Source organism: Ruditapes philippinarum, unplaced genomic scaffold (genome assembly GCF_026571515.1).
Source record: "Ruditapes philippinarum isolate M1 unplaced genomic scaffold, ASM2657151v2 ctg2496_1_1_1_1, whole genome shotgun sequence".
Taxonomy (NCBI): Eukaryota; Metazoa; Mollusca; class Bivalvia; order Venerida; family Veneridae; genus Ruditapes; species Ruditapes philippinarum.
The window spans coordinates 12433-30515 of NW_026851806.1; the positions used below are offsets into that span (position 1 = coordinate 12433).

General features: G+C 33.0%; 3 protein-coding genes across 3 annotated transcripts in view; 1 reads left to right on the forward strand and 2 right to left on the reverse strand.

Moving 5' to 3' along the window:
• The window catches only part of LOC132740156 (uncharacterized), a 28276-nt gene extending 11107 nt beyond the window's left edge, over positions 1-17169 (reverse strand). The window contains exons 1-3 of the mRNA XM_060728009.1: positions 17012-17169; positions 15753-15895; positions 8631-8763 (exon numbers count right to left, since the gene is read on the reverse strand). Coding sequence (XP_060583992.1) covers positions 8631-8763; positions 15753-15895; positions 17012-17105 — 370 coding nt within the window. The 5' untranslated portion in view covers positions 17106-17169. The remainder of the gene's footprint in view (positions 1-8630; positions 8764-15752; positions 15896-17011) is intronic.
• LOC132740135 (uncharacterized) lies at positions 5150-6531 on the forward strand. The gene is made up of 2 exons (XM_060727987.1): positions 5150-5924; positions 6118-6531. Exons 1-2 carry the CDS (start codon positions 5755-5757, stop codon positions 6473-6475), a joined length of 528 nt encoding a protein of 175 aa, XP_060583970.1. The 5' UTR covers positions 5150-5754; the 3' UTR covers positions 6476-6531.
• Positions 17170-17316: 147 nt separating the features above from the next.
• LOC132740145 (uncharacterized) overlaps positions 17317-18083 on the reverse strand; it is a 40605-nt gene continuing 39838 nt past the window's right edge. Inside the window, exon 11 of the mRNA XM_060727998.1 lies at positions 17317-17737. Within this exon, the coding sequence (XP_060583981.1) occupies positions 17523-17737 (215 nt within the window). The 3' untranslated portion in view covers positions 17317-17522. The remainder of the gene's footprint in view (positions 17738-18083) is intronic.

Below are 18083 nucleotides of genomic sequence, written 5' to 3' on the forward strand. Positions count from 1 at the left end.
ACATATACGAAAATAATTACGCCGCTGTGCGAAAATAAGTTCTGTTTTACGAAAATAACATGTTATGTTGATAGGAAAATTTTAAAAGTGTTTTGAATGATTGTACAAAAAGGAATATATTTTCCCTTTGTAATGCAATATGTAAAAAATATATTTATCAAGAAATTTATATTTCTTACAATAATAATGTCTTCATTGAAGAGCGTTCAGTTACAGATGGTTAAAAGCATCTGCATCCAGGCCACACCACGAGGAGGAACTCTTCACATGGCCCACAAAAATTTAATCTATTAAAAAATTTATCTTAACTTTATCTTTTATATATAAAAAATATGTTTACTTATACTGTTATAAAGATATTTTCGAAAATAATAAAAATAATATTTGGATTCTTATTTAATTTTCTCCTATTCCATTAAAAAAATCTCTAGACTTTACGATTCGAATACTATTATTTTTTCTCTTTTTTGAATTACTACAAGAGGTTTTAGAAAAGGTAGTGAAATAATAAATGAAAAAGTTATTGTTTACAAAATGGTAAAAAAAAACAACAAAAATTAACACAAATACAATAGAAACCGCACACATACAAGCACACGCAAACACACAAAAAAAGTAAATAACAAAAAATACAGTACATGATGTAATATGATATTGAAATAATATGGCATATATATACAAAATGTTTACATAACATGTTGAATGAATGTTGATATAATAATTTTTTAGAAGTACTAATGTCTTCTTTGAAGAGCGTTCTGTTACAGATGGTTAAAATCATCTGCATCCAGGCCACACCACGAGGAGGAACTCTTCACATGGCCCACAAAAATTTAATCTATTAAAAAAATTATCTTAACTTTAACTTTTATATATAAAAGATATGTTTACTTATACCGTTATAAAGATATTTTCGAAAAAAATAAAAATAATATTTGGATTCTTATTTAATTTTTTCCTATTCCATTAAAAAAATCTCTAGACTTTACGATTCTAATACTATTATTTTTTCTCTTTTTTGAATTACTACAAGAGGTTTTAGAAAAGGTAGTGAAATTAAAAATGAAAAATTTATTGTTTACAAAATGGTAAAAAAAAACAACAACAAAATTAACACAAATACAGTAGAAACCGCACACATACAAGCACACGCAAACACACAAAAAAGTAAATAACAAAAAATACAGTACATGATGTAATATGATATTGAAATAATATGGCATATATATACAAAATGTTTACATAACATGTTGAATGAATGTTGATATAATAATTGTTTAGAAGTACTAAATGTAACACTTTAGGCAAGAACCAACCTCATAGTAAGAATTAGTTCTCCGTATGTAAGATCCTGAACTCAATCAGAGCACCTCCCTGGCAACCTAGGATACCTAAATCCCCCCTCCCTGACATCCAGGGGGCCACCAGGGTGCCGGGGACAATACTGCACTCACGGCCAGATGTTAAGCTGACCCTAAGCTTGTACTGGCCCTGACCTCAAACTAACAGAAAACGTAGTTCAATTAATTTAGTTTAGTACTTGCCCTTATTCATTTCGTGAAGATATATAATAATTGTTTTATCAGCCTTTTTACACCTCAGTATTCAGAATTTTCCTTCTTAAGTTGTATTAGTTTGCTAGGGTCATGTGGGTGGCTAAAGCCGGTGTGTAGAACACCCGGTGAGATCCTATGGAACTCCCTTCCCGACTAAAGCTTCCTCTTAGCATTTGGCGTCCTTGATCTTTCGGCCCTTTTTCTCTTCCTTTGGTTGGGTTTCCGTCCTGCAGATGGGGTTTTTTGCACAGTTCTGGTACCATCAGTTGATACAACAGTGTTGGCATTCAGCTTTCCCACATCTGTTAAGAATTTCCTCGTTCTTTTTTGCCTATTTTCTTCAGACATGTTTGTCCAGTAATCAAAATCGACGGCGTGATGTTGAAATTTCTCAGATAGCTTAAAGTTGCCCATGTCTCTTATTGCTCTGCATCTTTCAGTTTGTTCACCTTTGATTATACCATGCAGAGTGTCTATGAACGTGAGTATATCTTGCATTTTCCACTGGACTGCAGATTTCAGTATGTGATTGGCGCTCTCTGAGTTATTACTAGTCCAGTGGCTTGGTATTTTCCCTTTTTCAGCTGGAGTGATTACATGCTCCTGTAACATTGGTAACAGTTTCTTTTCGAAGAATGCCATGAATTTTTTTGCACCAACATTTCCGTCAAACTTTTCTATGAGCTCTTTCAATTTATTGACTCTCATTGTGTATGTATCTATGTCTGTAGGTTGCAGAAGCCCGTTGGAACCGTAAATTGCAGCTAAAATTTCCTGTCTTTCTTTCATCGGATATCCTACAATGTTTTCCATGTGTCGATTTGTGTTTTCCTTCAGATGCCGTGTACATAGAACGTGTGTGCTGTTGGATAGAACCCTCCTGATTGCACCTTTTAAGGCAAGCTCCTCATCACTGCCTATAACTAAATTGGTGAGTTCCTCTTCAGTGAAACCATGGGTAATATCTAATAAGAACGATTCATATGCTCGTTTAGTAGAGCTTTGGTGAATGAACGTAGGGCCAAAGCATATTGGATGTTCGTTAGTTTTTCGTCTCAGGACTGATGTGTCCTTAAAAACAGTCGGCGTTACATGGAATTCGCCAAGGTTATACGTCTTATCAATTCCCAATACAACTCCATTTTCTCGACAGCAGAATCGTTTCATGTCTGTTATTTGCTGGTCTGTGTGTAGAACTACTAACGGAAACATGAGGCCGTCATCATGCTTCACGCTCCTGACAAAATCTTTATTCTTAGAAAGTTCTTCGACTTTTATAATTTGATCCGCAATATTCGTCGATGTCGGCTTGGTTTTCTTTTGTAATTCATGTTTAATCGTCCGAAGTTGAAACTCATTGCGCTGCTTCTCGAAGTCATCGTCGGTATTTGAATTCATCTCTCGTTCAACTTCTTTCACTGACCTATGTTTCAGTTGATCCTTTAAATGTTTCCTCACTCTTGGTTTTGTTCTGATGAATTTCGTGTTTGCATCGGTATGCTTCACAGAACCGTAATATGTTCTTCCTGGGAATTTACCCACATACTCCACGATTGCTACGTTATCGGGAACCGTCGGCAGGCATGCATTTGACTTCTCTATCCATGTTATTCTTTTCTTGAATTGGTCTGGGCCTGATGGAGACAATTTAAGATGTTGGTACAGTCTGTGTACATTTATGACATCATCTACGCATGGTTGGGGATCCAGAGCCACAAACTCACGTTTCCCGTTAATCTGTTTTGGTATACAGTACAGACCGCTTCTTTTAACAATAGTGATCAACTTACCTGAAGACTCTAAATAAATTGAACATGGTGAAGCTCCGCCAACCCATGCACCGCAATCATCCCAAAATTCGGAGCGTTTACCCGATTGACGTTTCTGTATATTTATACTATTGTTCAATACATAGAACATTCCATCCTTTCTACCCGTTGGTACTTCATCCAATAATACATGCGGACCCTTAAAAATATTAAGAGTTGTCTCAAGGTCCATAAATTTTTTCAATGGCCCTGGCTGAAATTCGCGGTCAATTTCTTCATCTAAGTCGTAATTTTCCATCTGCGCGTGGTTTGACGTATTTTTGCCGTCAGGATCCTCTCTCGTCGGGTACCGTTCCAAGTTTTCCTCTGATATTGTCGATTCGTCTTTCAGTAAAGATGAAGTATTGTTGTTGTCCGAATATTCAGTTGTTGGATTATGTTCTAGTTCCTCTGTGATTGTTGATAGGTCAGGCCTAAATGGCGACCTGCTTTCATCCAAATATTCATTACTGTCCTGCTCAATTTCTATAGCATCTTTGCGACAACTAGTTGGTGGGCATAATAATTCTTCGTCGTCAGAGTCATCAGACTCACTCAGCTCAACCATTATTTTAGGACATTTCGTGTGTACAAGAGGGACGAAATGATTTGGCGTCCATACTGTACCATTTGCTTTATTAAAGCTATTCTTTGTAGGTGGCTTCGTGTGTGTCCACATGATAGTAATTGTGGGCTTCTCAGGGTCCACAAAGGGGGGTCGGAAAGTTGTGTTAAGATTCACAAAATTGAAATGGCTACATCCATTTAATGTTGGGTAGACGGATTGAACTTTCACATTCAACAAATTAGAAAGCGCCATAATATGCCACACTGAAGCCCAATTACCTTTGCGAGGACAGTTAAGGCAGTCTTCCATAAAATCTGGACTTATTAAAGACAATCTGGTATATTGTCGGTGGCGAAGATATTTGCTATTGTTTGTAACCATTTCTAAGCAACATCTGTACCTTAATTCAACACTTCTAGATTCATCGCCTTCGAGACAAATTGAAAATGAATGGAACAGACAATCGCCGTTTCCAGTACTGCGAAGTGCTGTCTTTGTTGTACTATAGTAAGCTGAAATTATTGCGTTTGATACTTGGTCTTGAGCGTTGTGTTCAAAGCTTGTAAGCACATCACTTTTTAATTTTACACTACGAATGAACAACAATTCCCTACAAGCACCATTAGATAAACTTTCAAAACTAGTACTGGCATCACTCAAAAGCCTCTGGAGACCTTTATCATAATTGAATGAACCATCCGGGTACGTGCGGCATGATACGCAGTGATATGATAACTCTTCTGTTTTCCATCGCTTACGTTCAGATTTTGAAATGCCCTGACATCTAAAGTGCGCCCATGTATCACAGGTCTGTAAAGTTGTAAATAGGGGTTCATTGTTTCAATTTAACAAATTCCGATGAAGGTGGTAATTAAGGACTAAATATACATAAAACTCGTGCAACATCAAATCAATCATAATGTTATTAAAAACAATTACTATAATTAAATGATTCTTTCTTTATTCAGGGAAATAATAAATGGACGTATACTATATATATATGAGCCGCGCCATGACAAAACCAACATAATGGGTTTGCGACCAGCATGATATATAAAATGTATGTTCTGTTCTGTAAAACATGACAAATTTACATTACATTTCGCGTTATTTATTGTTCATTGTTATACTGCTAAGATTATTTTAGCTTTATCCAAATTTCTTTCATCTTATAATCTTCTCACTCATAATTTGGCTATTGAACAAATTGTTTTAAAGCTGCATGCCTCCAGATGAGTCAAAATATTTCAATAAAATCAAACTTGAGAAATATGTACTGCGATTTTAGGAAACGTAAAATGATTACAGATTCAAGTAATATTTTACATGTTATGTGCAGTTAATGACTGATTTTTTAGTATTTACGACTATATTTCTACTGCATTACTTACGCAGTAAGGGTTATTTATGCATATTTTGACCACTTTTTTTGCAGTTTGTAGTTATATCATCGAAACTAATTTCCTCTGAATTACCTTAATACCATAAAAAAAATCTTTAATAATTTTTTAATTAATGAAATATACAACAATTATATAGCTTGGGGGTTCTACAACAAGAAAGGCCTGTTGACACTAATTTGATTAAACTACGGCGTTGTTATATACAACTAATTATCTGGTGACAATACACTAACGTTGTTGTTTTAACAGGTTAGACATGCCACACACTTGAGTTATTAGTGCTACTGTCCACTGCATGTATATAATATGTACTTTTGCAATTGATCATTTATAACTACAGTTATCCGTACCAAAAAAAAGGGGAAAAAAATAGATAGAAAAAATATACAGATATTTGGAAGAAAATAATATTTCTAAAAATGTCATTTGCAGTATTTGGAGACAGTTATGTTTCTAGACTGGAACACTTCACCATCAGCAAAGGCGATCTTAATTTGAACACAAAATGCAAGTTCTATGGTGTTCCTGGCATGGGTACTACGTACAAGTTCGAATCAACTTTCAACAGATTGTGTCATGACAGACCAAAGTAATTTTTTTTTATTAATTTAATGCTTATTATATAAAAATAAATAATCGACAATAGAGCATGAAAATATATCGCTTATATTATTTCAGTGTTATTTCAGTGTAATATTAAAAAATAAAATACCAAAATTATATTGGGTACTTGAGATAATTTACAGTTTTGTTTATGTAAATATTTTTTTTCTCCATTTCAGAGCAGTTTTCATCATTCTTGGTGGTAACAGTATAACAACGAAAACAACACCAAATACAATCTTTGAAGAGCTGAAACGAGCCGTGGAACTACTAAAAATGCATGGCACTGAGCGAGTGTTCGTGTGTGGTATTGTCACGAGGGGTAACTTTCGAGAGTGTGGTATGGACAAAAGAACGTTTGATAAGATGCGAAAATCAATAAATGAAAAACTGAAAAAGTTCATGAAAAGTGATTATGTAGATCTTGGAAGATTCGTCAAATATCCAACACACTACGATAATCACAAAGTTCATCCGTCACAAAGTGGACTATTAAAGATAAGATCTTGCGTAGAGTGTGCTTTCAGAACGGTGTGATTGACTTTCATATGTTTACTTTTAAATGCTATATATAACAATAAATGTAAATCGGATCATATTGTTATTGTTTCTTTAAATACAGAACATACATCTTATAGGACTATATAAAAACAACTTTTCTCGTAAACCAATAAATGCACTTACCTCACAACAGATACAGTGGTCTTCACAATTTTCATTGCACACAGAGCACGGGAATAGTTCCGACATTTTTAATCCAGTAAAACACACAGAGAAAAAATTATATGTAGTTAATTAAAATTAAATAAATAGAACACAAACTGATTTAAAAGCACTTTTTATTAATATTTAATGACTCACACTGTTCAAAACGAAAGTAATTTCAAATTAAAAAAAACACACACAAAAAACACACACTCAGATTAAAAAGCACGGGATAAAGTTCTCAAATTTTGAAGAAAAAAAAACCAATCCCTTAATCCCAATAACAGGGGATTTAACCCCAAATGAAACTTGAAATTTCTTTGTTATGTAAATTCGAATTTTATTGTTTTCCAGAAAACAATATAGAGAACTTTATACCTTGCGAATTTAAATAAAATCCAAGAGCATAAAGAATAAACACACGAAATCCTGACACAATTAAGACTTTCAAATGATTAATGAGGAACGTGCATTTTTGCAAACTATTTATACACGAGGCTTCTGTCGGCAAAACGAAATTTTCTCTTTTAATTATTTTTTAGTTTTTGTCGGAAAAAAACAACTGTTAATTTTAAACCTTTAAACATTTAAAATTATCGTTATTAAGTCGATCCTTAATATAACTATTGTTTGATGTTTGTGATAAATCATCCTAATATACACCTTTAATGATGAGCCTTTAATCGGTGTCAATTACCATAAGCGCGATAATCCAATTATCTAATCATCGTATTAGCGCATTGATTGCTACCGACAATCATGTGCACGTGTCATACGATGCATCATTTTCCCAGATAATGTCCGTGCATAACCTAATCGATCAATACAATTTACTTAATAGAGATATTATTTTCATATTACACTTATTTTCATTCATATCACAAAATAATATTTTGGTTATCACTCAGTCTTATATTCGTAAAAATGCGTTCATATATCGGGTTCATAAAGATCTTATTTTCGCACAGTTATTAAATAGTACAAATCTTATTTTCGTATATATCATGATACTCTCAATAACATCTTCTTTTCGTACAATGATCAATTCATACAAGATAAATAACTGTTAGTTAAAAGATCAAGTATTTTCTTAATAAAATAATAATTTTCATTTTGATCTTATTTTCGTATCTGTTGTATTTTGATACAGGTATCACTTTCTAAAGGGTCTTATTTTCGTATATTCATTGTACCTTATTTTAGTATGTACATTATCTTAATACAGCTTTCGTACAATACCTTTTTAAATTTTATTTCCGTACATGTTCTTACTATATAGATCCACGGATTTATGATGTAATATAAATCCGTGATAGATCTTGTAATATTCGTTGTTATTGGTTATATTAGTAGATCTATTATTTTATTCGTTTAACCATACATATTCAATAAAACATTTAACATATTAATAAATTACAATACAGTTGTAATCTATATACCATCTTAATATAATTTATGGACAATGTCCACCTTATTTTCGTAGTCGCCATCTTGGGTTATTTTCGTAAGGTGCGATCATTATCTACCATTTGGGATATTTACCAAATTTACTGCACATACGTCTAATATTTCACTACAAAACATTTCAATCTTTATTATTTTATTCATACAAATCAATCAGTAACAACAAATACAAGTTTTAATACATAATATCAACAATAAATCTTATTTTCGCTTTACACGGCGATTTGAGATATTTTCGTACGATGCATTTTCGGCTCAAACTTCACTTTTTACGATATTTTTTTGGTTTTGAAATGTTAATTTGTTGTAAAATCATTCAAAGAATGCATAAATGTTAAAATAAACTACTAAATTAAACGGATAAATGCACTATATCAAAAATAAATCTTATTTTCGTAGCCGCGATCTTATTTTCGCGAAAATAGCTTATTTTCGGTATCCATCTATACCGCACATTTCCTATATTCATTTATTCTAATTTCAATACTTCGATAGTGTTATGTGAAATCTACAAATATTTTACCTCTAACAACAACTTGGAACGAGCATGTAGCAACGTTGCCAAATTGATCTGAGGCGTATGCTTCCACTGTTGTCACGTGGTCACGTGGCTTGTCACATTCACAATGGTGAACAATAGGTGGACTGTAATTTACCTGCAACATAACGCATTATAAAGGTTAACCTAAAACGTTTTCTATTTACCCATAAAGGGACACACTGAGGTTGGTTTTCTTACATGACAAGACTATTCTTTATTCGATCTTAATGTACATGTACAAGTTGATAAACAAATAAACAAATAACTTCTAAGCGAAATTTCAGATTATTGATTCAGACATTTTTTCCAAAATGATTATTTCAATTGTGAAGAAATGAAATGTGTTAAATGTTTTAAAAATTCAGATATGAATGCTTGACAAGTACCTTTAAGACAATTCAGCAGGGTGAATGTTTAACAATGTACTGTATAAGTGGTTTATTATATTTGCTATTTTTGCGAATTGAAATTATTTGCAAATATTTGATTACGAAAATACTGTTTCTTTTTAGGCAAACTTTCTTCTATCAATGCAGAAAACACGTTTTCATCTAACATCCTTTATGAATAAGATTGAGTGTTCAGGTACGGTTATGTTTTCGTATTGTTTATTTAAGTTCGGTCTTAATAAATCACGAAGGCTTAAATGAAACAATATATGTGTTAATAACATAATAACACAAAAGGTAATTCATATAACAAAAGAATGTTTCATGATATAAAAGAAATGTGTGATCAGGTATTTTATCAAACTAGAAATGTATATTTCAAACAATCATGTAAATAATAAAGGTATTAAACAACTGAAAATAACGATTACAATAACGGCATATTTTTAACATGTACCTGTTTAATACATGAAAGCTCAAAAAACAACATTTAATTGAGAAATCATATTTTTTCGGAAAAAGTTTTGCTCGCAAAAAAACAGTTTTTGACATTTACAAACGTTTTGTGACGCATAGATATCTACTTAATATACAATATTTGAAAACCACTGTTATGTAAAATCTAATACAATGACACACATTCTACAAAATGTAAACAAACGCCGCCATCTTGGAACGAAAACGGTATGCTTTTGTTTATAACTCTTTTTTTGGAAATGACTGACAACCAAATATATGTATCAACACGCTCAACTATGTTCCGCTTCGTTCGGTACATGTAGCTGGCACAACTATGTATAATTAAAGTTATAGCGAACTTGCAACTCGAAGCGAAGCAAAATGTTTATGAAGTTTTGTGAAAACGACGCATTTAATATTGCTTTATCCATCTTTTTCCTTCAACTTAATCTCGTTTTAGAGTTCACCATAACTTTCAACACACAATTTTGCATCATTTACTAAAAGGTCATTAAAAAGAAATGTTTGTCTTCCAAGAAAATATTAAAATTTGTACAAAATGATACGACGCAGTTTTAAATAAAATATGATACGACGCAGTTGTATTTTCATAGCAGGCTTGGTTCAGCCATTAAATCATGCGTAAAGATAAGTAGTTACATCCAACAACATTTGTTGTCTGCAAATTGTTATCATTATGAATCCGCACAAGTGACCTTGTTTACAACTAAAGTCGAGAGCAGAGATCAACCATTGGTCCGACGAAAATGGAAATTGAAATAAAAATTCTAGTAAGGCTTCATCTTTTAGGTCGCATTTAATGATCTACAAAGTCAAAAAAAGTGTATCAAATACATTGAAACAAGTGATCTAACACCCATATGGTGTTCTAGTGTTGCCTAAGCATGCTTACATGTATAAAAATGTTCCTTTGAGTTCAAAACTAATGCTACTTTCGTAACTAATGGTTACATTTTTCATATGCGCAAATTGCAAGGTTCTGTTGTCACTAATAATTAACAACAATTTGCGACAATGCCGTAATTACTTAATATGTCTTTTATGCGCCAATTTTATTGTATTGATCTTAATAATCGATGAGAACAGATGAGCTTTATTATTTGAAACTTAAATTGGTATTTGAAATAAAGTATTATTCCTCTTTTAATACATGACTAGAAAAACTGATCATGTATTCTGAACATTTTTTTTTAAAATTATATTATAAATGGTTAATCTGCAAGTAAGGTATGCGTTTCTTTCAGTCATTTTATGTGCGGCGCTGGCATTTCTTTATCGACAATAAAAACAGGTCTACGGAATGTATTTTCTGGCAATTAACTAGATATTTGCACTATAGTATCATTCTTCTTTATTAAACAACTTTAAATTTTCAAAAGAGTTACAAATGATAAAACTACAAATTATTTTGTAACGCAGGTGGCCGTTTTGCAAAGGTATCGATAAATTTGATACAGATATATGCGCAGCATGATGTTTCAATAGTATTGAAGAAATTTTCCCTATATAGAATCAAAGCCGGATGAGAAAATTTAGATCAGATTATCACATTGAATTTCACTAAGACTAAAGACATGGCATCTTACTGTAATTCATACTTAAGAGTGACTTGATAATGAATTGACTGACACATAAAACTTTTTTTGCCAGAAAAATGACTTCAAAGAGGATAAAACCCCCGTTAACCCTTGAAAAACCCTTTCTGCTTTTTTTCCCCCAAATGACAACCTTTTTTTTCCCAAATCTCTTAAGAGTAAAGGGAAAATTTAAAATTTTCCCTTTTTTTCTATAAAACATTTAAAATATTTGGGAATTTTTTAAAAGTTTTATGCCAGAAAAAATTAGAAAAAAATGGTTATTTGTACAGCTGACATTTTTTAAGCAATGGGTTGGGAAAATTTTTTTGAAAACCTCGGAAGGGGGGTGTCCATCCGAAAGGGGCCCAGCTGTTCCCTGTTTTCTGACTTCAAATTTCACTGGAACTGCTGTTTAAATTTTAAAAAACCAAAAAGGAAAATTTTGATTCTCACGTGCGCAAAAACCTATCAAGCTAGTTTTAAATTGCCAATGGTTTACTGCAGGTGCAACATTTTAACTGAAATAATGCACAAAGGTGCACCTGAGGTCCTTACCTGGGGGTAAGGACCTCAGGTGCACCTCTGTGCATATTTCAGTAGAGTGAAAGATTGAAATAAAATCACAAAATAGCAGTCATTACCTAGAACATGCAGAGCCACAGTTTGCTATGAGCATAAATCTGTGTGTGTGTGTGTGTGTGTGTGTGTGTTCAAATTAATAGACTTCTTTATTTTTGCAAACAATATGGATGATATTGAAGATACAGGAAAATGAAAGAAATGATTTAAGATATCATGATATTAAAACGTTACATGTTTATGTTTAACTGAAAAGGAGCATCCGCAATGTAACTTTCAATTAAATGTTATATTTTATTGGTACAAAGCATTCTAAATAATCAAAAGCATCAGACCATTGCTTAAAACCACGAATGATCTGGAAATATTTTATTAAGCGCAAGTAATAATCCGGTAAAATAGACATATATTGCCAAAAGTATCTATGTTGAAAAGACTGCCAAAAAATACATCTGCGACGTATCATATTATATTTTCAACTGCGTCGTATCATATAGTACAAATTATTATTTTCTTGGAAAATAAACATCTCTTTTTAATGAAATTTTAGTAAATGGTTCAAAATTATATTTTTTATTTTATGGTAAACTCTAAAATGAGTATATAATTGATTTAAAGGAAAACACGATGGATAAAGCAATATGAACTGCGTCGTATCAACAAAACTTCATAATAGCGAGCTTTACGGTAACGCAAGTACCTGCTAAGTGATGGTTTTGAAAACTTTCGTGCGAAGTACCGAATTGGACACATCGCAACTTTTCGAATTACAAGATAACGATAAAAACTGGGGAATTCTGACTGAAAAAGGGATGTGTAGACTGGTCACCCGCGCACTTCTATGAGAACAATAATTGGACAGGGAACCAGAGTAACGGAAGCTGTGTATAAAATATCGAATGACAGTTTTAAAACGGAAAATGTAAAGTGAAAATTGAACGACTATTTAAACCGACTTTTCTCGTACATAGGTGTTGCCGTATTTCATAAAATGTACATTTACTTACTCTTTTTTCAACAAACAAAACATACACTATCGGAAATATTTCTATATAAACAAAGAAGGCCCGAGAATGCACTCGCCGTTCTTATTATTTCCCTGTGTATTTTCACATTGAGGGCGCCATTTTGTTTGAAAAAAATCTGATAAATTAAAACAATTTTTAATCGAATTTTGAGGTGAAATTTATCTAGAATGAAAGAAAATGGTCTAACTAAGAAAATGATTCCAACACCAATATCTTTTATTTAGTCGTTAACACTGTACAGACGTTTAAAGTATTGTTTACGTGACGTCACAATGTAGCGCCAAACAGCACGTGCAAAACAATCAAATCCAGTACGCTATTTTAATGTCGCAAACGTGTTATCTTTTACATTTGTTTCACTTTTAATAAACTTTATTTCGCTTGAAAAATTATAGAGTGAAATGAAATAAACAAACAAAGTTTTATCAACGTTTTCAAAATCACGTAAGATTTAACGACAGTTTTTTCATACCACTGGAACAGCCTTTAAAGAACGTTTCTATTGGAAACTCTGAGGCAAAAACAAGTTTAACCATCCAAACATAAAGCCCAACATTAACATGATAATAATAATTATATTATTTCTTGGCGTGTTAGAATGGAAATAGAAATTAATATTTTGTGCGTAATAATGCACGTTTTTCGTTCAAATGCTTTGCAATTAATCACTCAGGCCTATGGGCCTTCGTGATTATATCATTACGCATTTGATACTACGCACTTGAACTCAAACCATGCATTTTTCGACAACAATGCCTTCAGAATTGATATCTATTTCCAAAAGAAAAAATAAACAACAGAAAAAAGGGGCGGGGCCATATTTAACACAGTACGTGTGACGTGACACACACTCGTCACTGCATTAGTTTATAAACATTGAAACAACATTCGAGCCGATTCCTTCCTTCTTCCTGTAAATTAAGGTAGAATTCACGTAGCAAAAATGATAAAATACATTAATTTTATTCATTTAATGGGAGGGAACCAGAATAAATGGAATAAATGGAAGTAGTGTATAAAATACCGAATGAATTTAAAATAAAATTGAGCGATTATTTCATACTATTTAACGTTAAAAGTACATCGAGCTCGCTTTGAGGCTTTACCTTTTTATATTAATTCCGGCACGCTTCGTGTTGCAAGTTCGCTAGAACTTTTGTTTTACAAAATAGTTGTACAAGCAACATATACTGAACGAAGCGGACATTAGTTGAGCGTGTTAATACATATATACAGTCATTTCCAACAAAAAAAGTTATAAACAAATGATACCTTTGTCGTTCAAAGATGGGGGCGTTTGTTTACATTTTGAAGGATACGACAGTTTTGATTTCATAAAATGTACATTTACTTACTCTTTTTTCAACAAACAAAACATACACTATCGGAAATATTTCTATATAAACAAAGAAGGCCCGAGAATGCACTCGCCGTTCTTATTATTTCCCTGTGTATTTTCACATTGAGGGCGCCATTTTGTTTGAAAAAAATCTGATAAATTAAAACAATTTTTAATCGAATTTTGAGGTGAAATTTATCTAGAATGAAAGAAAATGGTCTAACTAAGAAAATGATTCCAACACCAATATCTTTTATTTAGTCGTTAACACTGTACAGACGTTTAAAGTATTGTTTACGTGACGTCACAATGTAGCGCCAAACAGCACGTGCAAAACAATCAAATCCAGTACGCTATTTTAATGTCGCAAACGTGTTATCTTTTACATTTGTTTCACTTTTAATAAACTTTATTTCGCTTGAAAAATTATAGAGTGAAATGAAATAAACAAACAAAGTTTTATCAACGTTTTCAAAATCACGTAAGATTTAACGACAGTTTTTTCATACCACTGGAACAGCCTTTAAAGAACGTTTCTATTGGAAACTCTGAGGCAAAAACAAGTTTAACCATCCAAACATAAAGCCCAACATTAACATGATAATAATAATTATATTATTTCTTGGCGTGTTAGAATGGAAATAGAAATTAATATTTTGTGCGTAATAATGCACGTTTTTCGTTCAAATGCTTTGCAATTAATCACTCAGGCCTATGGGCCTTCGTGATTATATCATTACGCATTTGATACTACGCACTTGAACTCAAACCATGCATTTTTCGACAACAATGCACTCAGAATTGATATCTATTTCCAAAAGAAAAAATAAACAACAGAAAAAAGGGGCGGGGCCATATTTAACACAGTACGTGTGACGTGACACACACTCGTCACTGCATTAGTTTATAAACATTGAAACAACATTCGAGCCGATTCCTTCCTTCTTCCTGTAAATTAAGGTAGAATTCACGTAGCAAAAATGATAAAATACATTAATTTTATTCATTTAATGGGAGGGAACCAGAATAAATGGAATAAATGGAAGTAGTGTATAAAATACCGAATGAATTTAAAATAAAATTGAGCGATTATTTCATACTATTTAACGTTAAAAGTACATCGAGCTCGCTTTGAGGCTTTACCTTTTTATATTAATTCCGGCACGCTTCGTGTTGCAAGTTCGCTAGAACTTTTGTTTTACAAAAGTTGTACAAGCAACATATACTGAACGAAGAGGACATTAGTTGAGCGTGTTAATACATATATACAGTCATTTCCAACAAAAAAAGTTATAAACAAATGATACCTTTGTCGTTCAAAGATGGGGGCGTTTGTTTACATTTTGAAGGATACGACAGTTTTGATTTCCAGTCCTGTGACAATTAACTTGCTTAAACTTATAAATATAGACCAAACAACCTTTTGTAAGTCAAAAAGATAGCATCGGATTGTGACCGTTAAGCTACAAAAATTGTGAAAATGAATATCCTCCTTATGGAACATAACATTTAAAGGTCAAGCGATTTCAACAGCAATATAACAAAAGGAACTACCTAAAGTAACAAAAATGAGCTGTCGATAGTAAAAGAGCCTGCAAATACTGCACGGACGTTAGGGCTGGTCTTGCTTCATACTGGTCTTGCTTCATACTGGTGGAAAAGGCTAACTTTTTACGATTTGGACAGGTTAAAGGATACAATTACATATTTACCTGCAGATTTACACCGACATGATTGAATGCAGCTACAGATGTTTTGGTGTCATCTAACAATTCCATGTTAGTATAGTAGGAGGTATTTACATGGACGACGTGTGTTGGGCAGTAAATTCGGGGCTTTGGTTCCTCTGCAATAGCTAGAATACGTGATGATTAAATCAGTATCTAACACTGTGAACCAATACTCTGATAAATTAAAATGACTGATTAAAATGTTGAAGCTGAACGCTAAATACAGTATTCGGTATATACCGGACAAGACACTTGAACACAAGAAACTCGCCTTTTCACCCAGCAAAAAAAAACACTTTTAGAAGGCTTATTCATGATTTCACATAGATTTATTGTGTCATATGACGGCTTTCAAATAAAGGAAGGATCACGATGCCCATCTTTGGACTATCGCAGGGCATCTGGACTTGACTTTACAGATCAAGTGTCCATCGGGTCTATTACAGGGCATCTGGACAAGCCAGATCAGGATGCCCACTTGTGGTCTGTCGCATGGTATTTGGACATAATTCACAATATACAAGCTCATATTTGGGAGCTTTCAATCAGCGATGCCCGAATTCAAAAGCAGTAAGCGGGAACAACATGAAATATTTTCGGAAATGTTATATGAAAGTTTATCGAATATACAAATGTTAGCAGCATGCATCGAGATTCATTAAAAATTTTCATGAAAAAGGTTGAAAATGTATTTAAAAGTATAATATTGTAAAGTGAACAACGAAAGTAATTTACACTTTGCGAACGGCAATTACCATTCAAGAAAATTGCTAAAAACATGTCAAAAGACACAATATTACTCTTTCTGCCTTATTCATGCAGTAGAAATATGGTGATAAATAATGCAAAGTCAGTCTTTCATCACACACACATTACTTGTTACTTTTCTTCAAATTTTAGAACATTTTTTCAAGTTTGATTTTCTTGACATAGTTTGGCTAATCTGACGGCACTGAGCTTAGGAATATATCTGGTATTATTTTAAATATATCTTTTAATATAGATGCTGACACATTCATGATTTGCAAGTGAGTATGTCAATAATTACAAATCTAAAATATGTTGGATTCTGATGAAGATAAACGATCGAAACCTTAGACAAGCGTTTGCTTTAATTGTACTGATTGCATAAATGTAAGCAATAACAAGTAACAATTCTGACATATGCTTTTTTTCAAAAAACATCTTGCAACTTTAAATTATGCAAGAACAAATGGAAGAATTCATGTAATACTTTATACCTGGACACACGAGGCAGCACTGGTCGGGTCTAGATACTGGTTGTCTTCCCCTAGCGCACTTTGGCATTGCACACATCTTTGAAACGCACTCCATCTTCCCGGATTGGAGACATACACATGTCTACAATGCAGTAACTTCGAATGATATATATTTTTTTCTTGTTTTGACTTCTTGTTTTGACCCAGGTTTCAGCTTAAATGGCTATATGGTAACATTTCATCTTTACTGAGAAGGGCATTACTTATGATCTTTATTTGGGGTGGGGGAGTGTCGCACCAACACAGTTAAGATCTTATGGCAGCTTTCCAGCTTTACTTGTGAAGGTGCCCATTCGTGCATTATTTCTCGAACTGCACCTGATTAGAACCATCGATATTGCATCAGCTAGCTGGATCGTAGAAACAAATGCCATGCGCGGCAAAACTTAAAGCTTACGACCATTACCAATACAAACAGAAAAATGAAAATGAAATATGACTGTAATCTATGTTTTTAAAATAAAGTACAATGTCAACATACAGTGCAAGGCTCCGGACTGTAAGTGTCATTCACACGGTACTGCTGGCCTTCTAATTTACAATAAACTGTCCTAGGTTGCTGGCATACAGTACTACAACCGTCTCTGCAACAGACACTGTTTCCCGAACAGTCATCATTACTGTTGCATCTCAAATAACATGGTAAGTTGAATGGTTTAGGCACGGGACACGTGTTTTGGTGAGTATCTGAAGACAAGAGGGCCATGATCGCCCTGAATCGCTCACCAATAACAATTGTTTTTCAGTGATTAAATAAAATTTTTTTCAAAACAGAATCCCTAAAGAAAGTCCAATACAACAAAATTGAAAATGTTGCAGGCTCGTTTTGATTGAGCCTGTTCATGGACGGTACTGGAAAGTGAAAGTTACCGTGAACGCCCCTAGCGCCGGCTAAAGCAGAAGTCAACATTTAACACGAAAATGGAGAAATTTTGAATTTGGAAATATTATTATATTCTCATACAATACAACAGATACTGTAAATTAGTCTCAGTGAAAAACAATCACCTATCTGTTACTCAGTGACAATATC